The sequence below is a fragment of the Benincasa hispida genome, chromosome 11 (assembly GCF_027475165.1).
Source record: "Benincasa hispida cultivar pf3 chromosome 11, pf3_genome.v1.1, whole genome shotgun sequence".
NCBI lineage: Eukaryota > Viridiplantae > Streptophyta > Magnoliopsida > Cucurbitales > Cucurbitaceae > Benincasa > Benincasa hispida.
The window spans coordinates 74,283,912-74,301,155 of record NC_143488.1 but is presented as its reverse complement, the minus strand read 5'-3'; the positions used below and the strand labels follow the sequence as shown (position 1 = coordinate 74,301,155).

Below are 17,244 nucleotides of genomic sequence, written 5' to 3'. Positions count from 1 at the left end.
CTTAATATTGAATTGGGTTATTGAGATTAACTTCTCGTCAGTGACAGAAAATTTATAATACCATCAGTATGGACATTTTTCCATGCCATACTACCTCCATTTGTTTTTTTTCATAAAAGAAGTATTTGAGAATAGTGTCCATAAAATGAAATAATATATCAAGTAATGTCATATCAAATGCGGAATGAAAGGAGTGTGTGTGTTCTACGGTAGAATTTAGAAATGAGAGAAAAACAAAGAGATGTGGAATAAAAACACTTCATTCAAGGTAAGTAAGTTAATCATTGACAAAGGGAAATCCCTTTGGATGGAGAATTAACCCCCACCCCCTCCTTAATTTCATACCATCAATACTTTACAGAAAATTAAGAAAGGAAAGTAACCAAAAGAGATGATGCCTTTTTCTCCATTCCAAAAATTGAAAGCTTGGCTGAAGATTTCTTTTTGCAGTGAGTCCTATATATACAAGGAGTTACAGACATACCTATGATGGGGGCAAAAATCTTATACTTCTCCCCAAAAGTGCTTTTCTTGCTGTACAGAAGTTTTCTTTTTCTTCTTTTCTTGTCTCCCAAACAGAATACAGTTGTACAAGTGACGATGTTGTAAGGGGAAGATATTGCTCCTAAACAAAGTAAACCAGAAAAACTCCTTTGGGGTTTGTAGGTGTAGGGTGTTGTCCAGCTAACCTTCAAAACCATGTGTAAAACTTTACCAGATTATACTTCTGGAATTCTTTTGTAGAATAAAACATAAGCAGCAGACGACTTTACAACATCTTCGCTGATAGGGAGAACTCGATCATCATCGAAGTCATACCATTTACCGCAGTGCTGCAGGGGAAGATGAAGCAGTGTCAGAAAGAATAAAATAAGATCATAATCAATATGGATAAAGATCAGATTTCAAATCTATTTAATCCCTTCTTGCATCAGAGACTTGGCCAATAGAGAACAGATTGAAGGGGAAAAAACTTGTCTAAAACAAGTACACTATTTGCATGTTTTTCAATTGTGCAACGTAAAAGCCATTAATCACAATATATTAGAACCTTGAACTTTTTAGGTTGTCTTTAAAAAAGTGTTTTTTCAGAGTACATGGAATAATAATTGTATACAGCTTCTAACTAATAGGAAAACCACTTACAAGAACATATGCAGTATAATGGCCTGCGCCCATCCCTCCATAGTGATTACTAACAGCATATAACATGTAACGATTGCTCAAATGGCTATTCTGATAAGCAATGTAATTTGAGAGATCTAGATCGTCTATGGGAAAATCAACAAATGTTTCCAACTTGTTCTTAAAAAATCGGCTATATGAAAACCTTTTGAGATGAATGACAAGAATCTCAGGCAACCTCCAGAGATCCAACTTCTTCCTGGCTTGCTGAGGCTTCTTGCATCTAGGACAATACCTACATAATTCACAAGAATTATTTCGTGTTTTTTAAACACCTATAAATTCATAACTTGGAAACCCCAGTGAAGATATAGGGATGAAAGCTATGCAAGCAAGTCTGAATTAAAAATAATAATAATAATAATAAATAAATAAATAAAAGAGGAAACAAAAGAAAAGAAAAGAAAAGAAAAAACATGATTATAGTCCAAAGAGAAATGTAACTGACATGCTTCAGAAAGGGGAACAAATCTTACCAAGCATGAAAAGAAAATAAACAAAAAGAAAAGTGAAGAGATTTTAAAAAAATAAATATGAGGGCACACACTAACTAACCACATATCATCAGGTCCTAAAGGTTCCTCCTTCAAGAAAGCTTCAAGGCACTTGTACAAATCAACAGACTCTTGAAGTCTTCTTGTATGTAAATTTGGTTTGGAAACATCGGGCAATGAACTCATTAGACATGTATCATATTTATTAACCATCATGTCGGGCCACATAACAATCACATCCAATCTTTCAGTTGACTTGGAGATAACTAGAGGCTCATCCAATTTAATCAAGGTACCTTCAGAAGCACCCATCTGATGAGCCAAATAGAATGTGAAATCAGCAGGCAAACCAGAGTTTAGAACATTTTCATCATTTGGACTCTCGTCGGTATCCAAGTTTGTCAGGCCTGAGGCATCATCCATCTCAAAGTCATCATTAGCAGAAATGCCAGCTTCACCGTCACAGTTCCTAAGTGTATCCTCTGCAGGCATTTTTAACGGACCAAGAAATTTAAGAAACAGCTGACGAATATCTGATTCATGACAAAAGTCAGGCACTCTTGCTACAAATGGGGCTCCAAATGTTTTCGCGCCTGAAATTAGCTTTCCTGAATTATCATGCCTGATCACCAAGCATAAAATTAAAGAAGAGAGATGCAGAGGAGGTTAAGGAGTGTTAACATGTGTAAAGATTGCAGCAGTGAGGAATATTTAAGGCTCTATTTAATAACCATTTCAGTTTTTTGTTATTGATTTTACAGTTTTTTTAAACACAAAATCTTATACGTGTAATAACAGTTTTTAGTTTTCAGCTTTGAAAAATTTAGAAAGATGGAGTGTTTTAGAGAGAGAGAGAGAGAAGTATGCAAAGACAAATAAATATTTAGAGCCTGAGAATTTATTTTAAAAGGAAAGGAAACAGAACTTTCTATTGAAATGATGAAAAGCTCAAGATACAAATATATAAAAATAAGACGACCAACCCTTCTACAACAAAGAGGAAGATTTATGCAGATAACTAAAACGATCCAATTTAGAGACGGATAAAAATATTTTAGAGCGAAAAGTAAAACATTGTAATTTTAGAAACATGGAAGAAAAATATTTAGTGGGAAATTAAAGAGAGATGTTAGGGAGAGAATATTAGTTAAATTTCATAAAAATATTAGCTAGAGAGAAAGAAAGAAAAAAAAGGCGAAGGAAAATAGATAAGTTTTAGAGGGGAAAAGGTTAAATAAAAAGATCAATTTTAGAGAGAGAAAAGTTAAGAGTCATATGTTATTTTATTATAATGAATGTGTAAATTGATATGATAGAGCAATATACATAAATAAGATAAATAAAAATTAAAAAAAAAATTGTAGTGAGAGAAAATAGTTCAAGAGAAAAGTTGGAGATTTATTTAGTAGAGAGAGATAAGGAGAAATTTTAGAAATAAATAACTTAGAGAGAGAAAATTTTGGGAAACATATTTAATTTTTGGAGAGAGATTGGAGAGGTGTGTTATAAAGGAAAGAGAGATGAAAGTTACATAAAGATGAGCATTTTAGAGAGATAAAAAGAGTTATGAAGAGATGGAAAATTCAGAGAGAAAAAGAAGTAAAAATTATATAGCGCTGAAAGTTAGAGAGATTTTCTAGAGAAAAATTATTAGAAAAAATTGTTGGGACGAGATATGTCGGAGGAAAAAGATAGGTATTAGGAGAAAAATGAGTTTTTGAAAAACAGAAACCTGTTTTTAAACTACTTTTTTGGCTTTCAAAATTTACCTGTGATTTCAAAAATGTTTTTAGAAAGTCAAAAGCAAAAAACAGAAGTGATATTATCATTAAAATGAAAAACAAGATTAATACGAAATGACCCAATTTACCCTAATCCTATTTCATCAAAATGGTCATCAAATGGGTTGCCTAAGCAATTCAAATGAAGATTGCTTCAGGAAAAAACATAACTCGAAGGCAACAATGACAGGTACACATTAATATGAAAAGGAGCTTACACTTCCGACTGCTGATGCATGTAGACAATCAACTTGGATGATTCATCATCTCTTGGTAACCTATAAGCAACAAGCTTGTCTTCATTCCTAATCAAGGCTAGTGAATCAGATGGATCCTCCAGAATACGACAGATGCGATTCTTGTATACCTGCTCATTCACATTAGACATATAAACCAGATTAATGACATTGCAAAACACAAACACACAATTTATAGTATAATGAAAATTTAGCTCACGAGTAGGTTAAATGATCAATAAATTTAGCTCACGCGTAGGTTAAATGATCAATGGTCCATACAATGGTTCAAAGTTCAATATGGAAGGCAACCAAAAGGAATTCTTTGAGATATAACTCAACATAAATAATAAATTAATCTAGAAACCTCAAAATTATCTGCATTGCTCTTGAAACACAGAATTCACATCTCTTCCCAAAATTTACGACTCACTTTTGGACTCCAAACTTTCAGGTTTTTAGTCGTTTGCAAATAATTCTTTTTCCAGAGAAGACTAGATTCTTCTCTCTGTTTTTTAGTCGTTTGCAAATAATGCTTTGGGGAATCTTAATTCTTAAAGTCGCAAAAAAAAAAATTCCTGGATGACCGTTGGCTTTATGCATTCAGTGGTCTGCTCTGTGTAATAGGGATTAAACTTGGATCATGCTTTAGGGAGATGTCACTTTATTACAAATATTTGGTACAAATTTCGGTGTACCTGATTAGCCCTTTTTCCATCTTTATTTGGGTGCTGATCAGCTCAGATGCTATTTCTATTCTAATTTAGTTAGCTAGTTGTTCTGGTTCAAAAGAACCAATTCTTTATATTCTTGGTTTTCTTTGGCTTGTTGGTTGATTGCTTAGGAGCCAAATCTCACTATAAATTGAGCTCTCTTTGTATATTCTTGATGTTCTTGATGTTACTATGGCTCCTAGAATGGGTGGTCAAAGTATGGCTAATGTTTTTAAAAAGACGAAGACGAAGGGTTATGAAACTTTCTTCTATATTACCTAAAGTACTTGGTTTAAGATAAGAAGGATACTATACACTGGTGCAGAGGATATTGGAAAGATTTTGGAGTGGCTCTCGCTCCCCTATGGATGTCTACTAAATTTAGATATCTATTATCTATTATCCTCAATCATAAACAATAGGAGCCACAATCTGCAACATCTTTTTTGTTAGTAACGTTGTTCTGGACTTGTTTCTGGTGGCCCTCTCCTAAGTGAAATTCTTGTGTCTGCATGTGTGTGTATTAAATGCTTGTGGGCTGAAGATGCAAGGAAACCAATCAATACAACTTCTCAATCCCATATGCTTTCAACCAGAGCCTCGCATCCCATTACCATATTAACAAAAAAAATAATAATAATATCAACTCACTGTTTTCTTCTTCTTTTCTTTTTCTTTCATTATTTCTTTTCTTTTCTTTTCTTTTTTTTTTTAATAAAATACCAACTTTCCATGAGAAAAAAATGAAAGAATATAAGAGAATGTATATATAGTATATATACCCACAAAATGGAACACCCTAAAAAAAGGCCTCCAAAACTACTTATACGTCAAAAAAGTAAGTCGCCGTATGTCGCTATACCAATTTATAAGCATACCTCAGCTACCAACAGGGTCTCATCCGCTCTCAAAGAACAAGCAGTGCTTAAAGCATCAATAAGATCTTTCAATCTTCCAGACTTTGGCACTGATATGGTAAACGTAGAAGGCAATGTAATCCCATCACATGAAATTACCATCAGGGTCATACTACGCATTGTTGTTGACGGCAATGGCAAAGAAAGGTACATAAATGGATCAAATGTAACTGACAACTTATTGCAAGCAGGGCACACCAATGTTGACCGGTACTGACCCTACAGTTATAAAGAGAAAAAAGGAAAGCCAGTTGAGAGCTAAGGAATTCCCCAGCAACAGGTAGATGGACGAGAAACACTTATTCCAATCACTAGACTAAAAGAAGTGAACTTCTTTATGAGACCTAAAGAAGTAATAAATTAAAGATCAACCGTTGAGAACCTAGTTGCAGGGAAGCAAAGGCCCCAGTAAGTTAATTACAAAAGCAAATCAGGACCTTGGCTGCATACTTGTATGTAAACTTGCAGCAGAAAAACTAAGATTAAGGAAGAGAATGAGCAAACCCTTGGGCAAAAAAAAACTTAAGAATTCTGGCAAACTGAAAAAACCCACCTGGCACAAATCAACTATAATAGAATCATTACGAGCAAGGTGATTTTGCCAATATTCTTCTGCTACTTCTTCGTCTTCGCGGCCCTCTACATCCTTTGCTTCGAAATATGGCTTGGACTTAACACGATTTAGATCTTCATGAAGGCCATCCAACAAAAAAGAAAGAAATTCCTGCACATTATATGTTTAGCATGCGTTTATGACACCAGATAAAAGGAGGAAGATCAACAGTGCAAACAAAAAAGAATGACTAGACTAACCTGGGAATCGTGCTGATTATAACCACTGAACTGGGGAGCAAAATTAGCAAGTTTAAGTTTAAACATTCTTGGAGGCACTGACTTCGAGCCAGGGGCCCAAAGTTTCCTGAGCAAGTCTCCAAATGCTAAAGCAAGTTCTCCCTAGATAGATATGACAAGTTAATTGAATGGGAAGAGCCGTTTTAAAACGCCTAATAGGGCCACATGGATAATAACTTACTTTCATTCCCAAAGGATTTTCATAATTTATCTCCTTTTGGAAATTTCCAAGGAAATAATCAACAAGCTTTGGAGTATGCACCAAGCATTGAAGAGCACTATTCATGAAGCAAGTATTCCCGAGATTCTGCAATCCTGTCAAACCCATGGGACTGGCTACCCTGAAACTGTTTCCAGCTATCATACGGTGGGATTCAGACAAATGAAACTTCACTTTATCCGTAATCCCATTTATGATAATGGGGGACTTTTCAGTCTTTCGCTGTTCTTCAGTTAGCTTAGCATCCTTCCCATATCTACCCATCTTACTGTCTAAAATTCCATGGACTTGTAACTCAAGACGGACCTGTTTAAGGACAATGGGTACCCATTATGCAAACAAAAACCAAATAGGATCTTGTAGAGAATTCTATGATTCTTTTGTATGAGCCACCTCAAAACAAATGGAAAAATAGAGAAGCATACAAAAATAGAGCCCAACCAGAAGGAGTCCAACTAAAACAAAAAGGAGCTCCAATTTAGTAAAATAGGAACTATAGGATAACTACAAAAAGGCCTTATACACCCAAAAAAAAAACAAAAAGAAACATGGAATCTAACAAGGGAGAACACATTCACCTTACGCCCTCAAGCCCTCTAAAAATTCTATAGTTCCTCACAACCTAAAAACCCCCCACAAAATCAGTAAACTTCTCCATCTATGTAAATTGGAAGCCTTTGGACCTAGGAGGATTAGGTATTGGGAGCTTCAAATTACATAACAAGGCTTTCCTGTCTAAGTGGTCATGGCATTTTTTTGTGGAGCCTCAGCCTTGCGGAATATGGAGATTTAAAAATAAATAAATAACTGAAACAACACTTTTCATTGATGAAATGAAATGGCACTATTGCTCAAATTACAAAGAGACTAAGTAAATACAAATATGAATATTAGGGATCAACAGGTACACCCAGCATCTCAACTAGGTTGACACGCTCATAGACCCTCATCGCATCCCATAACATAAATATATCGATAACATTAGAGTAAGTATTCGTATGGTGATTGTAAGGAAGTATGGCCTTCATCCTTTTTAGTGGCTGCAAGTGGTGGTTTTAGAGATTACTACGTTGGGAAAGGTTCGAAAATTTATTTTTGGAGTGTATGCTTTGTTTCCATGGCAATACCATCTCTAGACAAAAGGATGCATTCCGAGGCCATTTTGTGGCCTCGGTGTTTCCTTCCTCTAATCCTTCTTCGATTTCTTTAGATTTTTGTCATCCTTTGTTTGATATAAAGGCAATGGATGTGGTTGAAGTATCATTGAATCAATCACTCTCTTTAATTTTTTCTAAGGATACAAGTCCGCCAATATCTTTAATGAATTCTTGGCGGCAACAAGGGGTCCACCATTCACGATCATTTAGCCTAAAAGGCTGATTACGTAACCATAAAATAAACAAATTATTGCAAATCTGAACTGATCAATGCAAAGAATAAAGGGAGGTTTCATGTGTCCCTTTGGGCTTCTGTTTCGAAGCTTTTTTGTAACTATTCTCTTGGTAGCATTTTACTTAGTTGGAACTCCTTCCTTTAGTAGGGGTGTGTTATTGGGCTTGTATTTTGTGCAGCCTTGTTTTCTTTCTTTTTTTCTCAATGAAAGTTGTTGTTTATATCAAAAAATCTAAAGCATGTAAGAGCAGGGTTTTATCTACACTAATTAATGAAAAGGATCAAAACCAAAAGGATCAAAATCAAACCGGCAAAGATGGCACAGTAAAGGCTTCACCATGTATAACAAATAATAGTCTCCCAAAATAAACAAATATTGCTTAATTGTAAGTTTAATCATATTCATCTAGGATGATACAAAATCTTCTTGATTAAACGGAGGGCGGAGGAAGTCTATACGTGCATACCCCACTTCCAGAAACTTCCATTATTGATTCAAATTCAGTACCAAGGTTTTGCATAGCATTTGACAATGAACTCAACAGAACATTGAAATAACTATTCAGCTCCTATTGCTTGGATACAGATATACTTGCCTCTTTGACTCGTTGAACAAGTGAATCATCAAGAAAATTGTTCGAGTTATTTGTGAAAAGTTTATTTGTTTGCCCTGAGAAGTCCCAAATGTGAAACTGCCAATTAGATTAAAGGGGTAAATAGATATTAGTACCATGGAACAAGAAGTTTAACAAAACTTGCAATGTTAAATGTACGCTAACTTACCAGTTCAGAGTTTGAATTGAAAATTATGGAAGCTCTATTATAAAAGTCAGCTGAGTTGTCCTGAAAAGACATTTTCTATCAGATACATAATATACAAATAAGGGGAGAAAATGGTAAACAAGAAATTCTCAGAAAGTCGCTTTTTTTTTTCCCAAAGAAATAGATATTTCATTAAATAACCGAAATATTACCAAAGAGGATGGGATAAAACTCAAGAGCACAAAAATGGAGTTACAAAAAGGTCATCCATTTGGCCAAAAGTAATGTTACAACATAATCAGAAAAAGGAGGAAGATGTTTACACTCTACACCAACACGTAGCCATAAGGATACTGTTTAAGAAGGCTTCACAGGTATATGCGGTCTCATTGAGAATCGTATTATTCCTCTCCAACGATAGATGTTTATTTTGTTTAATTCTATTTTTCCTCAGCTTGGAGTTATACAGTCCATAGTACTTTGGTAGTGTACCTTAGATGTTTGGGTTGGACTCTCGCTTTGGTTGTAATTTTGGTTGTAATTTTGATTGTGTTCCTTTAGTCTTTTTGGATATGATGGAGGTGCTAAGGGGATATCAACCTAATTAAGATGCCCGGGTACACTTCCTGATCCTTTTCAGTTTATTGTAATTTGAGCATTAGTCTCATTTCATTATCTTAAAGAAGAGACTTGTTTCCTATTGTAAAGAAAATGATAGATTCCAAAGGAAAGCTTTCACTATATTTATCCAAAGAGTTTGATCTCATTCTTGAAAGAATGCCCAACAAAAATGCTTGAAATAAGATCCAAGATGCTTGTATGCATGGACCACCTGAAACTGGCGTGCAAAAAATTCAAAAAAAAAAAAAAAAAAAAAAAAAGGCAAAGGAGCAGTGGATGAATAAGTGGGATTGAGTCTCTGTTGCCCGTCAACAAAATCGGCACCAAGTTGGGGAGAGAGCATGCAAGGGACCTTTTTTTGTACCACATTTGACAGTTGATAATCGGATATCAATCACCATTTTAAGTTCAGAAAAACAAAATTTTCGTGGCTAATCCAAAGAAATCGGAAGAGTTTAAATCCCCAAAGATTTGGGCAATGTGAAAATGGTTGGAAGTGATGATCTCCCATCTCCTAAAGAGAGTCAGTCCCAAATTTCCAAGGAGCAATGAGTGAAAGGCAAGCGATCAATATGGGGGAGAGAGGACATTTTGACAATGACTGGACCAATCAAAACTTCTGTTTGAGGTAAGTCAATAATTATGAAGTAGATAAAAGGAGTTGAAATGTGTAAAGATAAAAGGGAAAGAACCTTCAATGATATCCAAGTTCTTGTAAGCAAAGGTAGGTTGCCCACATAACGAGGATACCACCCACAGCACTAATGGAGTGTAAGGTTCCCCACCCAATAGATGAGGAGCTCCAAATCAACCTTTCTGGTAGCATGACGAAATTTTGAGTCTTGATAAAGGATCACTTCTCCAAGATCCCAGGCCACAAACATTATAGAATACCAGCTTCATGGGGCATCCAAATGGCCCTCCTTTTGAGACTTCTGTATGGATTTATCATAGTTGCAGGATTCTTTTGTTTCTATTTTGGGGTGGGGATGGAGACTATTCAAGGACCACATTAAAGGAGAGAGACTGTTTATTAATAAGGAATTGACAGGTTTTATTTCTTTATTAAAAATGAGAGGAAGAAATACATAAGAAAAGAGCACAAGACGTTCCAGAATGTGATCAACAAAGGTAAGCTCAAGAAGATTCCATTTACAGAATAAAAGTGCACATAAATTAAATTTTGTAGATTTTGAATTCCTTGCCCAAGTAGAAGACAACACTTCCTTCCGTTCCAAAATTTACAAATGGGGTTTGGTTGGAGAGGAATGCATTTTAGCAAGGAAAAGTTTGAACTCTAGAGAGTCTTTTTTTAAAAGGAAAATTTTTGTTGGAAAGTATGGTTAGAGACGAATAGTAGAGCTTTCTAAGAGAGCTAATGTAGGAATCAAATAGCTGGGGCATCTTCACTGGCTCTCTTTGGTGTTTTTTATCAAGGAAATTTATAATTATTCCTGGCTCCAATACATTAATTTTATCGGACCTCTGTCGCCAATAAGCTAGAGCTCCTTTTAACCTCCTTGGGCAGCTTCAGGGAAGATAGCTTATCTTCATTTTAATGGAAGTAATTCTTCTCTAACAAAGATTTCATCCCAAATATTTTACACATTGATTCTGTCCCTTTAGATGCAAAGAGATAGTAATCAGAGTCTAAGTAGGTAGATTTTCAGTATTAGTAACTAGTGTTAGAGGCAAGATAGAGAAATCACCTTTCGGTTTATCTTCACAGTTAACAAATTTGTATTCCGTGAAACCAAGATCCTAATTTGCAAAGGAAAAACATCCTGCAATGTATCTTCAGCTCTGAAATGCCGGCCACCATAATTCGATGTTGCTTCAAAGTCATTATGCCTATCAAATCAGGACATATCAATACAATACGCCACAGCAAAAACCAGCCACATTCAATAGGAATGTAATGTCTCACTCCATATAAAAGCCAGAAAACTCACCAAATTCCAGATATAGGCAGGAATAAAGCTGTACCAACCCCACCCCACCCCACCCCCCCCCCGTCCCCACAAGCTCAACGCTCCCAAATATTATGCTATTGAATTTAAAAATTGGTTCCTACCTAGTTTTGTAAAATTTAATATTTTATATTTGGTATCACAAAATAAGTTTTGCTTCTCTATAAAACCACCATATGTGAATTCTTCCAATCACTTACACTTCTCCAATTCTACTGTTTTACTGTATTTGTTGACTCGTGTATGTCTAATTCTTTCATGACTTGAACTTATCAATCAAAAAGAGTTAAACACTCATAGTTCTTGTAGCTATTTATTGTTAAATTATTTAAATTCAACAAAGCAATTCGGTGTATATGAGAAAATGAATTCAGTAGTTTAAATTACCAAAACAACTCAAGAATTTATAACTTTTTGTTCAGTCTCTCCCCCTTTAACTCTTGTCTCAGGTGTTTGTGAAACCAAAAAAAAAATGACAAGCTTTTTTTAAAAAAATAGAAACATTTTATTGATAAATAAAAATGAAAAACATTTCATTGATAAATGGGAAGGGGGAAGGGGGTAGGAGGAAAAAAAAGCTTATTACAACAAAGACCTCCAATTAGAGATTATAAATAAACTAAAATGAGCAAAAAAATTACTTGGTGAAAACGCAGTAGATAGAACCAAATCCAAAAGGCGATCAAAAGAGGAGAAACAGTCTATAAAAGACAGTCATTGTGTTCGACCCAAAGAGTCCAAAAGAACGCTTGCAAAAGAGCTAACCAAATTGTCTTTTTAGGACCACCAGGAAGCAAGAAGAACAAAAATATTATTGGAACAAGGTAGTGACCACCCAAAGAGGCAATTGTTGCTCTCTCTCCAAGTTATCCACAAAAAAGCCCGAATGAGATGCATCCAAAAATTCTTTTTCCTTTTTGTGTAAGGGTGGTCATTGAGAGACTAATTAAGTAAATTGTTGGTGTCATTTGGAATAATAAGGTGCCAATTTGATGCAACCATCAAATCTTTCCAAAATCTTTCTCGTACACCATAAGAGGGCATTAAACATATATAGCTCCAAAGGATTTATCTTTGCCTTGGAAAATTCTTGCATTTTTTGTTTCCCAAATCTTTCACAAAACAGCTCTGACAATGCTAGACCAGAAAAACTCCTTCGTTGAATGGAAAGGATAATCGACATCGACCAGCAGCATTCTAGTCCAACCATAAGAATTCAAAGGGGGAACCAATTGTTCTTAGTCCAAAAAAACTCTATGGTTTCACTCTTTCCATAGTACCTCAAACTCTACCATTTTATATATTGATAGTTGACTTGAGTAGAATTGTTACGTTACATATGAAAGACAAAGAGGTCAGGTTTGGCGTTTGAATTTTGGTATGAGCAAAAACTAATTATGAACCAATCTTTTCTTTTTACGAGAATCAAATTTTTCAATGAGAAACGCTAAAGAGAACAAAGGAACATACAGAAACAAAGCCCAACCAAATGAGCCAAAACAAAGGCTAACTAACTATACAAGAAAAGGGCTCCAATTCCAAAGAGATCACGGGAAAGGAAAACGTTGAACTAGTGCCTTCAATAAGGAAGCTAAGTTGAAAAAAATCCCTCTCTTTCTTTCTTTCCCTTTTTTCTGGGGGGGTATTAATAAGAAGCACCTTACTAACCCTTAAAGAATGAAAAAGAGGGGATAAGACATACTCCCAAAACATCAAATTATATATAGACACGCACACACACACATCAAAGCATTCCAATTGGTGCCAATAGCTCAAAATAGGATAATTACAAAAAGTCCATAAAGAGAGCTCCATTTTGACGCTAAATCATAAAATATTTCCAAAAGACATCATTATAGATAAACCAATTGTGTTATGTGTAGAAGTTCTGCGAATTTATAACCAAATTTCCTAAAAGAAGAGCTTTAATAGCAGTACTCCACAGGAATTTATTCTGCCCTTTGAAGAAGACTTACAAAAAACTTGATAATTCTTTCACCTTGACTATCAAAAAAAAATTGGCAATACATATCACCATTAGAGGACAGACTTCCAGTTAGAGGTGAGATGTTACACTGTTTCATTTTCTTATATGCACAAGATGCATGCAGCAACTAAAAGATATTTGGTTGAGTGGGGGGGTTCCCTGTGATATTTGGACATCAACAATTATCCTTCCGCAGGTTCACTACTAAACCTAGAAGATATTTGGGAATTATAATGACTCTTCCATTGGTATTCATTCCCTCGCACCAAAGAGATCCCATGAAGACTGTTGACCTTCTTAGGAGCTTCTGTTTCCATATTTGTTTAGAAAGTTGGGTGGGTAAGATGATATTTTTGGGAAGAGGTGATTAAAACCATTTTGGTAGAAAATAACCTTGAAGCCTCGAACATCTAGAACCTCTTGTCTTTCTCCTTTCTGTTCGCTAAGTTATCTGTTAGATTATAAAGGCAAATCCATTACAAAGTTTCTACATCATTATCATAACAACATATATCTTACGCTTTTATTTTCTAGTTTCTTGAATTCAAGCTAAATTGTAGAGTTTTAGACACTGTCTCTCTTTAATTATAGAGAGTAAACGACATCTGGAGCTGCTGAACTTTCCAATCTTTCCCATATTTCCAAGAGATAGCCAGAGTGCTTCCAGCTTCCTCCTTCGTGAATCTACATCACCGCATAGCTAAAAAGGCTGTATCTTTTAATACAGGCTTCACTTCGTTTTCAGTTCACAGATATCTACACCCCTAAACAATTTTTTAACTTTGTTGCTGGACATGCATTTTTCCGGTAAGTTACTGCTAAAATATTTGTGTAAGACCATATGCCCTACTACAGGGAAAGATGAGGAACGTCTAGAATACCGCATTTTTCTTCAAAGTTTCTAGAACTCCGCATGGGAGTTCCATAATTAACTAATTAGAAGTAAAAAAGAAAAAAACGACCAGCCAGATGATATTTGAATTCGCATTTCCCTTTGCCTCCATGTTGAGAGGGGGAAAGAAGAAGAAGAAAAGGCTATATTACATTGACCATCATATATCATTAACTATGAAACGTTGGAGAGGATAAATGGTAAATCACCAATACATGATCGCTCGTAAGTTTATACTGTAAAGGGCCCTTATCTATAGATGCTACAAACAAAGGGCAGTAATTATAAACAAATAGCAAAAGGATCATGCCTCACCGCTTTAGGGCCTGCAACCACATGGCTTCTCCAATCAGGGCGTATTCACGACCAGAAAACCCCTCTTCCGCACCATTATATTCTTTGTGAACTTTTTCTTTCCTCAGCTCCAACAGAATTCCTGAATCAGCATCCTCATCTGATGACACACTATATAAAACACCTACTACTTGATCACTATCATTTTGAGTTTCCTGCCACCACCTAAAATCCGTGCAAAAGCAAAGTTAAATTGTGAAAGAGGAATTGGCTTCTAAATGCACTGTCTAACTCAACCAAAACCAATTTACATAATCATAAACCAAACAAACCACTTAGTTCCCAGTTATGACACTATAAAGGTAAGAAACAGCGAGAAATCTGAAAAATAAAAGAATGAAATGAAAGAATAAACGCAGATTCCAAACTCCCAGATCTTCCAACCAATAAAATTCCATCCACCCCCCCATGCAATCCAAACTACACTAACTTACAATCAAACCAATCACAGCTAAACTCCCAAACGCGCCAAAAACAGAACAACTAGCCCAACTTTCACAAATCCAAAACCATCAAAATCCCAAACCCATTTCCCCGTTTGTATTATTAAATTTCATGACCCTCGAAGTAAAACAACAAAATGAGCAACAGAAAGAACCCCATCAATACCTGAAGGGAACAAAATAGACCTTCTCGCCATCATTATCGTCATAATCAAAATCATCAAGCAGGCGGGGGCGCTGCGGGGGTCGGGAGCGAGAACCAACATCGATGTCCCAAAACTCATCGTCATTGGGGAAGAGATCGTCCATGGTGAAAAGGGCTAGGGTTTTGGAGGCAAGAAGACGAGCGAGGGACTTGCAGAGATGAAGAGTCGAAAGAGATAGACGAGAGAGGTTGAGGAAAGAGAGAAAACGGGTGGGTTTGAGGTTGAAGTTGAAGAAGGAGAGAGGCGAGAAACGGGTGGCAACTGATAATCGGGTCATATAGCAACAGTGGCTGGCCAAATCACAGTAAAAGGTATTGAATCGCCATGGAATCTGCTTTTTTCATTGGTAGCTCTTCCAAAGGGCCACATCTCTCTTATTTTGCTCTCTCTTGATCTTCTTTTTTTGCTTGTGGTTGATATGCATTTCAAGAAAGTTTGGCTCTTACATGGTGAGATAACTTCATAGAATGAGACCTTTCAAAATAAGTGGAGTCACCTCGAGAGGTTTTTGTATGGATGACTCGAATAGAGGGAGAAAATGAGATTTGAAATAAGATTTGATCCATCTTTTGAAAATGAGTTTTAACCCTTTGTTGACGTCAAATGCAAATGGAATTATCATAACGAAACTCTCTCGCATACGCTCTCTGATTCTCTCGCTCTCTTTCCTCTCGCAAATAGCTTCCTCTCTCCCTTTCTCTCATAGTTTTGCTCTTCGGTCTTACTCTCTAGTGCTCCATCTCACTCTCTAACGCTTGATGTCGCTCTCTGCACTCAATCTTACTGTTTACTCTTGCTCTCTCGTTTTCTCACTCTCCAACCTTGCTCTCTGCTCTATGTCTCACTCTACAACACAATGAAAGAGAAAGAGAAAAGAAGAAATTGGCTGGAGAAGAAAAGCTTGGTCTCGCTGGATAAGAAATGTGGGTTAAAGAAGAACATCTCGTTGAAGCTAGTTGTATGGTCTCACCAAAGAAGATATGTGGTCTCCATGGAGAAAGAGAATAAAAGGGTGGTCTCACCTAATGGAAAGTGATAGAGAATAAGAAGAAGAAAAAAAGAATGAAGAAATTGCAAGGAAGAAGGAAGAGAGTGAAACTAAAGGTATTTTTGTAAAGTTGCTTGATGATGTTATAAGCAAAATGCCAAAATTCTCAAGTTTTAGAAAATGGGGCAAAAACCATCTTAGGCTTAAGATATTGGTCTTTTAATCATTTTTTTCTAACTCAAGCCAAGCACGTTGTATTTTAGAATTTCTATAATTGATCCACCAGAAGTGAAGACGCATGGTTGACCTACGACCTAGGCAAGTCACTTACTTTTCTTTGATCGCTTTTGAAATAGAAGATTGTCTCTACATATTGATATTTTCCTAAATCCCCTGCGACATGAGCACATCTTACTCGTCTTCCACCGCTTATGAAAGTGAAAATTCTCCTTACAACCCAACATATGTTTATCTTGCATGCTATATCTTCACCGTTTTGCTTCTTACGAGAATTTTTTAGGACACTCAATGTCAAACTACTCCAAGCCAGGCATATTTAACTAGTAGTGGGCTTATGTGATCGAATAACCAGAAAAAAAATGTGTACATTGTTGGTGTATACTATATGAAGTAACTAAATTTAATTAAATTATCATACACTAGTTTCCCATTAATATTAAAATTAATTAAAATTTCCCACACAGTAATTATTCTAAATTAGATAGCTGAGAATGAATGTTGAGTACCAAAAGTGAATATTAATGAAAACTCATGAGTAAAAGTATAATGTTTATAAATATAAAGACCAGATGAAGACAAAATTTAAAACTCGCAAATAAAAATGTTAACATTTTGAAACCAAAATACTATACGAAAATTATACTCAAAACCTCGAACAAAAAGAGTATTTTTTTCGTAGTTTTAAGAAAATTAGAAGTTAGTATACACAATTAGGAAAATTGTACAAAATGACCCAATAATCCACAACTTTTCTATGACTAGCCCATTCCTAAAGCCTTAATTACTTGTGACCTTTCTACTATGTGAAAGTCCTCAAATACCCTCGTTTGAAAATCCACTTAAAAAGCACGCCTCTTACAAAATGAATAATCCTCCACATTCCCTCCCGTGCAAAGCTTTTCTCAGTCTTCTCTTGATTTTTCTATCATCATCCCCGAGCGTTTTGAACCATTTTCGCCTTCATTTCAACTTTGTCTCCACCATTCCTGTA

General features: G+C 35.6%; 1 protein-coding gene across 2 annotated transcripts; it reads right to left on the bottom strand.

The window, feature by feature from the left end:
* Positions 1-244: 244 nt before the first annotated feature.
* Positions 245-16,103, bottom strand: LOC120090317 (ubiquitin carboxyl-terminal hydrolase 8-like). 2 transcript variants are annotated; one of them, XR_005485511.2, is made up of 13 exons: positions 14,986-16,103; positions 14,338-14,541; positions 10,883-11,024; positions 8,574-8,633; positions 8,387-8,482; positions 6,360-6,704; positions 6,140-6,280; positions 5,880-6,050; positions 5,288-5,545; positions 3,679-3,827; positions 1,976-2,301; positions 1,147-1,420; positions 245-833 (listed from the first exon to the last, which is right to left on the bottom strand). XR_005485511.2 is itself a non-coding variant. In XM_039047892.2 (13 exons), exons 1-13 carry the CDS (start codon positions 15,300-15,302, stop codon positions 720-722), a joined length of 2,832 nt encoding a protein of 943 aa, XP_038903820.1. In that variant the 5' UTR covers positions 15,303-16,103; the 3' UTR covers positions 245-719. The 2 variants fall into 2 exon arrangements, 1 of the variants encoding a protein (XP_038903820.1); XM_039047892.2 differs by having other exon boundaries at positions 1,741-2,301.
* Between the last annotated feature and the right edge of the window lie 1,141 nt (positions 16,104-17,244).

Coding starts and splice junctions, on each gene's coding strand:
- LOC120090317 (XM_039047892.2), bottom strand. CDS start 15,302: ATGACCCGATTATCAGTTGCCACCCGTTTCTCGCCTCTCTCCTTCTTC. Junction 8,634..10,882: donor CTGTGAAGATAAACCGAAAG/GTGATTTCTCTA, acceptor ATGTCTTTTCAG/GACAACTCAGCTGACTTTTA. Junction 6,705..8,386: donor TTGTTCAACGAGTCAAAGAG/GCAAGTATATCT, acceptor GTCCTTAAACAG/GTCCGTCTTGAGTTACAAGT.